The 12,366-nt window shown below is 36.3% G+C and overlaps 1 protein-coding gene across 1 annotated transcript in view; it reads right to left on the minus strand.

Moving 5' to 3' along the window:
* PRKG1 (protein kinase cGMP-dependent 1) overlaps positions 1-12,366 on the minus strand; it is a 1,628,352-nt gene that overhangs the window by 629,708 nt on the left and 986,278 nt on the right. Inside the window, exon 4 of the mRNA XM_007944042.1 lies at positions 6,886-6,991. Coding sequence (XP_007942233.1) covers positions 6,886-6,991 — 106 coding nt within the window. The remainder of the gene's footprint in view (positions 1-6,885; positions 6,992-12,366) is intronic.

A 12,366-nucleotide genomic window follows, 5' to 3' on the forward strand; every position in this document is an offset into this window, starting at 1 on the left:
ACACACACACATATATATCTGTCTAGGAAGAAGTACAACCAGAAAGTCCTTTAGAGGTAAGAATGGTGAGATTTCATCTCACGTCATGTTATCTGGAGGGACCATTCTCTGGAGAAGGACATCATACTTGGTAGAGACTCAGTAAAAAAAAAAAAAAAGGTGAAGACCTTCAGTGAGATGGATTGAACAGCTGCTGCAACAACGGGCTCAGAAATAGCAGACAGTGAGGGTGGTGCAGGACTGGGTACTGTTCTGTTCTGTTTTACACAGGGTCGCTGTGCGTTGGAGCTGACTCAACAGCATCTAACAGCATATTGAAGAGTTTCCATCAGGAAACAATGCTGCACTTGAATCCCCATAGGGTGGGACTCGGAGACTTGGAATTCTGAAACCCAGGTTTTAGTCTAAACTCTGTATCTCAGTATATATGAATTTGTTTTGGCCTTTCTGAGACTTAGTTGCTCCATCTATTAAATGTGTAGAGATTAAACTACATAATGTCAACCCACACCAGACAAAATCCATAGCCATCGAGTCAAATATGACTCATAGCTACACGGTAGGACAGAGTATAACTGCCCCATAGAGTTTCCAAGCCTGTAAATCTTTAAGAAAGCAGACTGGGTTATCTTTCTATCATGTCTGGATGACATGAGATATGCTCCTGAAAAGCAGCTGGTGTGTTTGAACTGCTGAACTTTTGGTTAGCAGCCAAATGCATTAACTACTACATCTTACATCTTTCTCGACATAAAACTGTTTAATTGTCACTGAGCAATCACACCTCACAAATGAAGATTCATCATTATGTAAATCCCTGCTACTGGCAAGTGTGTTTAAAACTACTAGACTAGAAAAACAAAATGTAAAGATATTAAGGATCAGTTTCAAGAAGGTTTAGACTACAGGCAGAATCCAGAAATTTCAACCAAAGTGAAATTACCTTCATGGTGATTTTGGTAACAAAAGTGTCATACAATGAACTTTCATAATTTTTATGAATAGTCATTTGCTTTTTTATGTTCATATGTAAGTAGACTCATATTTAATTATATATTGGATATACATCCAACTATTAATGTTTTAGAGAAGAAAGCTAAAGAACACATAAGTAATGAATGGGGCAAACACCTCCAAAATAACTGCTTCCCTGAGGACATGAGATATGCACCTATTAACAACTTGTACTGAACATTGGTATAAGAAAGGGTGGGTTCCAGACCACCCTGAGAACTCCTCTCTGAAGAAATTCTCCTGAATAGCGGAAAGACTATCCAATCACCTACGCTCTGCATGGTCACATTTCCTGATGTTTTACCACAGAAGTGCTATTAAAACATGTTATGACCATGTGAGCAATCTTCTTGTATTTCATCATCCTTTATCCATAAGAAGGAGCTCTGGTAGCACAGTGCCTAAAACATCTGACTGCTAACCAGAAGATTGGTGGTTCAAACCCACCAGCCACTCTGTAGAAGCAAGACTGGGCAATCTACTTCCATAAAGATTTACTGCCTTGGAAATCCAATGAGGGTTGCTATGAGTCAGAATTGACTTGATGGTAGTAAGTTTGGATTTTTTTGGTTTAACCACAGAGGGGAAGTTCTCTAATCAGAAAAACCAATCCCAATGGATAATGCAGGGAAATGACATGGGCGAATCCACCTTTATGAAAGATTACCCAGATTGTCTGTTGAGAACAGACTTAATGTTTCTCTACTTCCAAAAGTCCAAGTAGATATGGGAAAGGTTTTCTGAAGGGTCAATAGGCTGCCTTGGGAATCTTAAATTCCAAACATTGCCTGTTGTGCCTTTGATTTGTCAGTAGGCATGTAATATAAATAGAAGTTCACCATTATCACCGTTATCATCATCATTGTTTGGGACCAACAGAAAACCTACCTCCAACAAGTGCTTCCCAGTGGTCTTGCAGCTGCATCCCAACGCACCTCTGGGTACAGACACTAGTGCCAAACACAGTGACCCAGAACATGCTCAGAGAAAAGCAACACAAATTAATTTGGGCAGTTATTGTCAGCTAGCACATAGATATAATAATGGTACTACCAATACTGACATAAATTGTTTAAATATTTTTTAAATTAATGATACTTTGGGATACTATTATTAGAATGTGACTTGTAAAAACTGTTTGTTAACTCAGTGCTTAACTTCAACTGATCAGTATGTATTGATGGTAACATAACCACACTATATAACCTTACCAGTAAACATCTTGGATGGATGCTTTCATTCAGCAGGAGAATATTCACTATACTTAGTACATAAAGGGCTTAGTAGATCTAAGTGTGTTATTGGACTTTTGATTGCAGGCATAACTGCTCTTCCCACAAGGAGAACTACTACAGCTGTGGCTGCTACTGCACTACAATCCTCTATTCAGATGGCCCAATATGCAAATGAGATCACCCAAAATACCATAAAGGCATTAGTGGATCAAGAAAATGTTGATTGATTAGGATTTTAAACTTAAATTAGGTATGTTAGAGGCAGCAGTATTACGTTTAGGAGATGAGTTAGAAGTGATAAGAGTAAGGCAGGCATTACATTGTGATTATCTATATGAGTACATATGTGTGACATCATAACCTGTGAATTTCAGTGATCCTGAATTTACTTGGGAAAAAATCAAAATGAGAATATTAGGAGTTTGGCATAGTTCAAATATTAGTTTTGAAATTCAAGAATTCCATGAAGCTTAAAAGCTTGCAAGCAGCCATCTAGGTGCAACGATGGGTCTCTCCTCATCCAGAGGAAAGAAGAATGAAGAAAACCAAAGATTCACGGAAAGAATTAGTCTAGGGACTGGTACACCCTCCAACCCACAGCCTATATGACTATGAGACTAGAAGAACTAGATGCTGCCTGGCTACCAATGTCAACTACTCAGAGGGGGATCTATGTAGGAGATCCTGGATAGAGAGGGAGAACAATGTGGAACAAAACCCAAAATCATTTGGAAAAAAAAAAGGGGGGGGGACCAGATTTGCTGGTCTAATAGAGCCTGGTGGAACCACTGAGACTATGGCCCCTAGCTGCCCATCAGGTCTGAAATTGAACCTGTACCTGTGGCTTCCTGCCAAACAAAAGACAGCATATATATCTACCTGATGTAGATACACTCCTTGGAAAGAACAAGCATGGGGGAAACAAGGGTTGTTTATGCACAGGGAGACAGCTCAGAGAGCAGAGGTACATGGAGGGATGGACACAGGGAAGAGGTGACTGTCGGGAGGAAGTGGGCAGGGAGCTGTTGCATTGTGGTGAACTATGGTCAATGTCATGAGACAAAGTGTATGCGAACTGCTGTATGGAAAGTGAATTTGCTCTGTAAATTTTCACCCAAATCACAATTTAAAAAAATTTCATAAAGATATTCAAAGAATAAAAGATAGTCATACACCAGTAATTGACCCCAATCAAGTTGCAAATTCCAATACTTCATGAATTTAAAAGTCTTAACCCTTTTAAGAACATCCCTACATTTTTGTATCACTTTCTACCATACATAATAATGTTTTTAATCATATTACTTGTTATTCTTTGAGTCCTGAGATTAATTCAATGTTTAATTCAATAATTTTAACTACTGAAGTACATTTACTTCATTTAAAAAATAAAAAGGGGGAAATGTTGGAGAACAAGAAAAAGACCACCAAGGAACATGATTGCAAGGCACATGTTCTAAGAAAAGCTAAGAGAAGGCAAGCAAGGCCTCTCTCACCATTGAGTGCTTGCTTGGCTCCAGCTTTGTGTTCCTGGGGCAGAACATTCTTCCAGTAAGATGTTTGCTAACCTGTTTTGTTGGAACAACATTTTACCTAAGAATAAGTTTCAGTAACCAGACCTAGGAATAATAAACTTTAGTAACCATATCTTAGAATAATGTATTTTAGTAATTATCTCATACGCTAGAATCATGTACCCTAATAATCATATTATGTTTTAGAATGATGCATTTTAGTGATTATTTGCTTTTCTTGTAAGAGATATTAACCTGATTAATAATCCATTATTTCAGTCATGGGAAAAGCCTCCGGGTATGGGAAAGGGTAGAATTTTAATTTTCCAATAACATTTGATTGTTATAAGGAAATATTTGATTGTACTTGATTGAATACTTGAGTGTACTAAAGAGATACCAAGAATAATGATGTAATCATGAAGTTGTGTATAAATAAAGCAGAGTGTCGAATCATCTGCAAAGTGTCTGCCTGGCCCCCATTCCTTTTAAACTTTTAATCCTTTCGTGTTGCTTTGTTTCATGACCTGTGCAGTTTTGCTGGATGCAGCACATGCTTATTTAGGGTAGTGAGAAGGAAGAAGTTACATAAGGAAATGAGCAGTGACAATAGGGCATAATCGTGCTGGGAGATGACCTCCGATAGAGAGCACAGTGACAGCCCATAAAATGCAAAGCAAACATGAAAATCTCTATGGTCTGTGCTAAGAAATGGAGCATTGAAGGATTAGGTGATGGAAAGAGTAACAGCCTCTGGGGCTTACTTTAGGTAATCATCAGAATCCAAAATAGGCAAATTCCATGTGATTAAAATCTGCTGTTGATATCATGCAATAGAAGATACAGCACACATAGGGCTGCAGGAAGGAGTCTCAGGAGGCCATCAGAACTCAGCTGAAGGGACCACAGATCAAAGAACCCAGGTTGTCTTTACTACTTCTCATGACTCAAGTTTCAGTAGCATGTACAAATATAACAAAGACTGCAATTTTACCTAAGCCACAAAGAAAATAAAAATATTACTCTATAATAATGTTATTTTTTCCAGTTTTCCCATCCTAAGGAGCCCTCATAGCAAACAGTGAAATGTTCTGTGGCCAGAGTTTGAACCCACTAGTCTCTCCACAAGAGAAAGATGTGACAATCTGCTTCTTTAAGAATTACAGCCTTGGAAATCTTACTTTCCAGTAGGGTTACACTCTACTCTGTCCTAGAGTTGCTTTGAATCAGAATGACTTGATGGTGAAGAGTCTAGTTTGGTTTGGTTTGCTTGAAAGACAATCAGTTGGCCACACCCAATTTTAGGAAGACTGAAGCTGGCCCAGGCAATAATGACAATCTTACCATTTCTCTAGAAGACAAGGTCAGCACTACACTTTACAAACAAGATGAGCTTGGTATTTTGAATAGGCACATGGAAAGTAACGTCAATGTTAGCACGTACCTATTTTTTTTTTTTTAAGTTGAACCAGTTAAACTCTACCTGCTCTCATCTGACCAACAGATACTGTTCACTTACTCTGAAAAGCCAACTTTTATTGTTTAAGGTTTAAATTATCAGAATAGGGAAAAAAAAACAGCAGCTTTGGCAGTACTACAAAAATGAAAATCTATCAAACTCATTTAAAAAAAAGTGCAATACCTTTACCTCTGAAATAATTCCTCTTAAAAAAAAAAAAATTCTTGTTTAGAGTCACAGCGTTGGACTTCGTCCATTTCCTTGTAAAAACTTATGAAAGTTGAAATCAATAGCATTTAATTATTTCATTGGTAACTAACTGAGATCTTTCTCTATTAGAGATGCATCAGAAAAAAATAATTCTTATACTTTGAGGCTTAGAAAACAAATTATCTATCTATTTATTGATCTCCCTATCATCTATCTATCTCAGCTGAATAATTTAATTCTCTTGCAAATCTAAACTCCAAATAGAAATTTACATTTCCATCTCTCCTAATGTTTTATACAAACACACTGAGGAGTGGAAAAAATATACCCTACTGACAGAGTAATGTTTCAATACATTATCACTTGATATCAAATTAGAATTTTATTGTCCCTTTACCAGTAACATAAAGGAAAGATTTTAAATGGAAATGAAAAATGTATAAAATATAAAAGCAGAAAAAGAATAATTAATTACATAAAATACCCAAGCAAGGAATATTAAAATTTAATCTTAAGACAATTCCATAAGCATTTGTTAAGATATATCACTAAAACAAAAGATAAATTTGGTATTTTAATCTATTTTAACCATTATCTATCAAAAACTAAAATATTAAATGAAAAACCCAATAGTCTAGCTTTCAAAATTGAAATCTTAATTAGTGTTACATGCTTCTTTATCTCATATAATCCATGCATCATTATTGTACTAACGGTTCTGCTACCAGCAAAAGAATATAAAATAACAACTTTTGGGAAAAAAAAGTCATCAGAATTATCAATGTTCTTTTCAACAATAATGAATATATTTTCTTTAAAATATAATAGGCTTGAAGACATAAAAGTTTATTTCTGAGAATATCATGTGTATTCCTAAGAAACAAAGAGGTACCTTTTTACGCCAAATTTCCATCCTATATTAAGTTATTATGGTAATATACAATGTGAAGGTAAGAAAAAGCTTTTGATATTCCCAATTGCAACATAAAATATAGTTAATTCAGGAAATTAAAATCAGGATTAAAGGATAATAACTTTCTTCTTGGAAATTTCCCATCTTAGTCATCTAACCTTTAACATCAAACCTCACACAAGAGATGACTCAGCCTTATATTGAGGTCTGCTTAGAAGAAATATACCCAATAAACAGAGATGAACTCAAGATTCTTTGTTGTTCAAGAAAATTGTCAATTATTTCTCTGAGCTAACCTCTTCTGTTGAGATAACTTTGAATAGCTAAATATTTGTGATGAACCTTTGAAGTTCTGACTTAATCACAAATGAAAATTGGCATTGGCAATATAAAGAATCCAGTTCAAAACCTTACACTTCCACAGACTTCCATACCAGTAAGACTGAGATATGGGCAGAAAGTTGTCACTGTGCTATAATTTCAGACAGAGGAATCAAAAGACAAGAAATGCTCTTGAAAGGAAGCAAGAAATCATCCTACCTTTTTAAAAATTCCATATACTCGGTATGCTTGATGAGTCCTGTTCTCATCATTATTGTTTGAAAACATTGTCGATCAATGGCCCAGAGTTTCACATTTACAAGAGCTGGGGAAAAAGAAAACAAACAAGGATAAATTAATTAGAGAATTTCAACTGTGAAAATCCTCCTACAGAAGAGATGAGTAATTCATGAGAAGTATGAAAATAATTAACCTTTTACACACACTGAAAGCTAATATCATACTGCTGTCCTATATTCTTAAAAAGTCATAGATACTTACAAGCAAAATATAGCTTATAATTTTCCATACAAGTATTATTGTCTAATAGGAAGTTTCTTGTGTTCTGAGGTTCCTAACGGAATGAAGTATCTAAGTGTTGTTGTTGTTGTTGTTGTTGTTGTTACGTGCCGTCAAGTCGGCCCCGAATCATAGCGACCCCTCCTTGGGTTTCCAAGGCAGTATCACTACGGAAGTAGGATTGCCCAACCTTCCTACCGAGGAGTGGCTGGTGGGTTTGAACCGCCAGCCATCTGGTTAGCAGGCAAGTGTCTTAGCCACTATGCTACCAGAGCTCCTTAAGTATCTAAGTACACAATGAAAATATTGAATACTTTCAAGACTATAAATATTGGAACTTGCATATAACAAAAAAAAGGTACATAAGTAATTACCCAGATTGGTGTTAACAACTCATATGATATGCTAATTATAAAGAGTAGAGGTGAAAATTCAATTTTCAGGTTTAGGGGTCAATTTAATATAATAGAAATAATGATTACACAGCCATTTCTACACAAAGCTAATTCTGAAAATTATAACCTGTTTCCAAACTTACCACATGAACTTAGATTTAAAAAAAAAAAAAAAAAAAACTCACTGCCGTTCCAGTCAGTTCTGACTCATAGAGACCTCTCCTTGGTTTTCTGAGGAGGTATCTCTATGGAAGATTGCCCAATCTTCCTTCCAAGGAGTGGCTGGTGAGTCTGAACTGCCAGCCTTATGGTTAAAGGTCCAATGCCTTAGGCACTATGCCATAGATATGTTTGTTAAATTTTAATTTCTCCTCCTACACACTACTACATTTGACAATGCCTAATTATTAAATGGTCCAACCAAATACCACAGAAATTCACCATTTGATCAATGTATTAAGCATATGGTTAAAACACACATTTTAGGAAAAATGATAGAAAGATATTATAATCTTTGACAGAACAATGTATCAAGGCTATTTGGCTTTAAATAATGAGCAAACAAAGTCTTGGCAATTGAATCTGTATGATGAGTATATGAAAGGTTTATTATACTTTTCTTTCTACTGTTATGCATGTTTACAAATCTTCATCAAAGAAAATATTTTAATTAAGCACATGTACTAACCAGAGCCAATTCTCATATAACATGGGCTATGGGGCAGAGAAGGGGGTGAAGGGATATGAGCAAGACATTGAAAGGGACCTGAATATTAATCATGAGCCAGACATACACGTAAGAATGTGATTCTCTCTTCCTCAGAGACATCAGACCACACCCAATGAATATCATGGCTCAAGGCTTGTGGTTATGGAAGGAGACTAATTAGGCCATATGCTCACCTTTTGCAGAGGGGTAGGAGTAACACAGAGAAGAAAAGGGGAAGCAGAAGGCAAAGGAAGTATCAGACTCCAAAGCAAACCCCTATCTTTGAATTTTACCTAGTTTTTCTTTGAGAAAAACATTTGAGGCTAAATACTTAGAGCATGACTTCTCCCCTGGCCAGCTCCTTATTAGGAAAAAAAAGGTAGTAATTTAAGTAGAAAAAGAACAAATCAGAAAGGACTGATGTGTGCATGGCTCCATCTCAAATATCAGTTAAAAACTGATACTTTGTCAAAAACAAAACCTCATCTCACAGATATTCTCAGACCATATTATACTCTCTCTGCTGAATCTAGGCTCTTTTCCAGAACACCTGTTTATTAGAGATAAACGATAGTCATGGAGGCTTTGCATAATCAGAAAAAAAGGCATAAAATGTGGAACTTTAAAAAATAATAAGAGGTGAGCTAGAAGATAAATAAATGGTAACTTTGTGAGGAACTTACATAGTAAGAGCATAACTGGCAATGAGTTGGGGCTGCGACAGTCCAATCAGAGGAAAAACAGACAGAAATAGGTATAGTTTCTGAAGAGGAGCTCCACAGTGTGAGAGTAAGTTGATACAGCATCCTGAAAGCCAGACTGATGAATCAAGAATCCATTCGATGGAAAGCAGAAAGTTAGTGGAGATGAAGACAACATCTATATGAGGACAACTGATCGTATGTTGTGTGCACAGTTATAAACAAGGAAAGATGGGCATGAAGTAGAGAGCCACAATAATTTGGGAGTCAAATGAAGAGGGTCTTAACGAAAATAGCAGTACTGGGAATAAGAACAAAGGTTTAGCATGCCTGCTTTTGTATGTGTGGGAGTGTGAGTGTGTGTGTGTGTATTGGGAACAGGTAGAAAAACAAAATAAAACCAAGAACCAAGATTTAAAATAATATACTATGGATACATCATAATATTTATATGCCTACAAACAACAAAAAAAAATCGTTTTTTTTCTTTCTGTTTTTATCACCATTTTTAATGGTTCTTAGGTATTTCACAATATAGGTAAAACTCTCCTTGAAGGGCAAACATTGATGCAACAACCAATTTTGTTATTTTGTTAACAAAATATATCAAGAATAAAAATAGTTGTACTTATAGTATAAACTCATTGCTATCAGGTTGGATCTGACACTTAGCAACCTTCCTTGGGTTTTCTTCTGGGGAGTGGCTGGTGGGTTTGAACCATCAGCCATATATATATATATATATATATATATATATATATATATATATTTTAAATATTCCTTAAAAAAATTCTTAAGGAGTTCTGGTGACGTAGTGGTTAAGACATTTGGCTGCTAACCAAAATGTTGGTGGTTCGAGCCCACCAGACCTCCCACGAAAGAAACATGAGGCGGTCTGTTTCCATAAAGATTTATAGCCTTGGAAACCCAATTTCTAACCTGCTATGAGTTGGAAATGACTCAATAGCAGTGAGTTTTGGGGTTTAATATAAATTCTTAGGAGTGGAATGAAATGTCTAGCTGAAGTAAGCACATGTATTTTAAGGCGTTGCCCTGTAGAACGACTTAACAAATGCATATGCCCAGCAGCAGTGTATCAAAGTTTCAATACAGGCTCTGAAATAGAGAGATGACATGTTCAATATTATTCTTGAGAAAAACTAGTAGAAACACCTGAGCACACAAAATACAGACCGAAAAAGGTGCTGCCAAATAACAACTCTGGCAAAAAGCACAGGGCAGGGTAGTCCTATGATGAAAGGTCTACATGAGGACAATTGTTCTGGTAGTATGTTGTGTGCACAGTTTCAAACAAGGAGAGATGAGCACGAAGTAGAGAGCCATAATAATTTCAGAGTCAAATGAGGAGAGTCTTAACGAAGACAGTAGCAATGGGAGTAAGAATAAAGGTTCTTAGCATGCCTGCTTTTGTATGTGTATGTGTGAGTGTGTGTGTGTGTGGTGGGAACAGGTAGAAAGTAACATATGTGATAAAGCTGTCTTCAGTGTTTTAAGAGTGTGATTATACCTCAAGCCAGGTCCCTTTTCTGATCCCTCCTGATCAATATCTGCCTTTTTGCCTATGAATTTCTATAGCTAGTTTTTACCTGTATCACTCATTGGCACATAGCACATAGCTTCATATATTGTTAATTATCTTCTAGTGTCAATATTGTTAATTATTTCCCATTATGTTGTATCTTCCTTCAGAAAAAAGTTCCTCTCTCATCTCTTATAACCTTCTCCCCACCCCCAGAAATTATGTACATACTGGAAGAGATCCATATTTGTGCCCATTACAAAGAAAGGTTATCCAGCAGAATGTGGAAATTATCAAAAAATATCATTAATATCACACACAAGTAAAATGTTGTTGAAGATAATTCAAAACTAGTTGCAGCTGTACTGTATATTGACTAGGAACTGCCAGAAATTCAAGCTGGATTCAGAAGAGGATGTGAACAAGGGTATCATTGCTAATGTCAGATGGATAGCAAAGAATACCAGAAAGATGTTTACCTGTGTATCACTGACTATGCAAAGGTATTTATTTGACTGTGTGGATCATAAAATATTATGGACAACATAATGAAGATTGGGAATTCTAGAACACTTAATTGTGCTCATGAGGAACCTGTACCTAGACCAAGAGGCTGTCATTCAAACCGAACATGGATATAGTGTATGATTTAAAATCAGGAAGGGGGTGCATAAGGATTGTATCCTTTCACCATACATATTCAATCTGTATGCTGAGCAAATAATCTAAGAAGTCACAGTATATGAAGAAAAACACAGCATCAGAATTGGAGGAAGACTCATTAACAACCTGACATATGCAGACAACACAACCTTGCTTGCTGAAAATTAACATGAATTGAAGAACTTACTGATGAAGATCAAAGACCACAGTCTTCAATGTGGATGATACCCCAACATAAAGAAAACAAAAGTCCTCACAACTGGAACAATAAGCAACATCACAATAAATGGAGAAAAGATTGAATTTGTCAGGGATTTCATTTTATTTCTATCCATGATCAACACCAATGAAAACAGCAGCCAAGAAATCAGATACTGTAATGCACTGGGAAAATCGGCTGCAAAAGACCTCTTTAAAGTGTTAAGAAGCAAAGATGTAACTTTGAAGAATAAGGTGCACCTAACACAAGCCACACTCCTTGGAAGGAGTACTACTTCCGTAGCGATACTGCCTTGGAAACCCAAGGAGAGGTCACTATGAGTCGGGTCTGACTCAATGGCACATAACAACAACAACACAAGCCATGGTATTATCAGTAGCCCAATACCTGCATATGCATATGAAAGCTGGGACAATAAATAAGGAAGACCAAAGAAGAATAGATGCCTTTGAATTATGGTGTTAGTGAAGAATATTGAAAATACCATGAACTGCCAGAAGAAAGAACAAATCTGTCCTGGAAGAAGTATAGTTGGATTGCTCCCTTGAAGCAAGAATGGTCAGATTTCATCTCACCTACTTTGGTCACGTTGTCAGAAGGGACCATTCCCTGGAGAAGGATATCATGCTTGGTAAAGTAGAGGGTCAGCAAAAGAGGGGAAGACCCTCAACAAGATGGACTGACACAATGACTGCAATGATGGGTTTGAGTATAGCAAGGATTGTGAGGATGGCACATGTCTAGGCAGTGTTTTGTTCTGTTGCACATAGGGTTGCTATGACTTGGCACTGACTTAATGGCACCTAACAATAATGTACATGGAATTCACTTATAGAAAAGACCATATGCTTGTGTGATCCCAATGTTACATTACAAAGTCTAAACTGAATTTATAGATATTATAATCTACGTACTCAAAATGATCTCTAAAAATAAATTCAACATTGTGAAAA

This window comes from Orycteropus afer, unplaced genomic scaffold (genome assembly GCF_000298275.1).
Source record: "Orycteropus afer afer isolate SDZICR_OR568_19922 unplaced genomic scaffold, OryAfe1.0 scaffold00118, whole genome shotgun sequence".
Taxonomy (NCBI): domain Eukaryota; kingdom Metazoa; phylum Chordata; class Mammalia; order Tubulidentata; family Orycteropodidae; genus Orycteropus; species Orycteropus afer.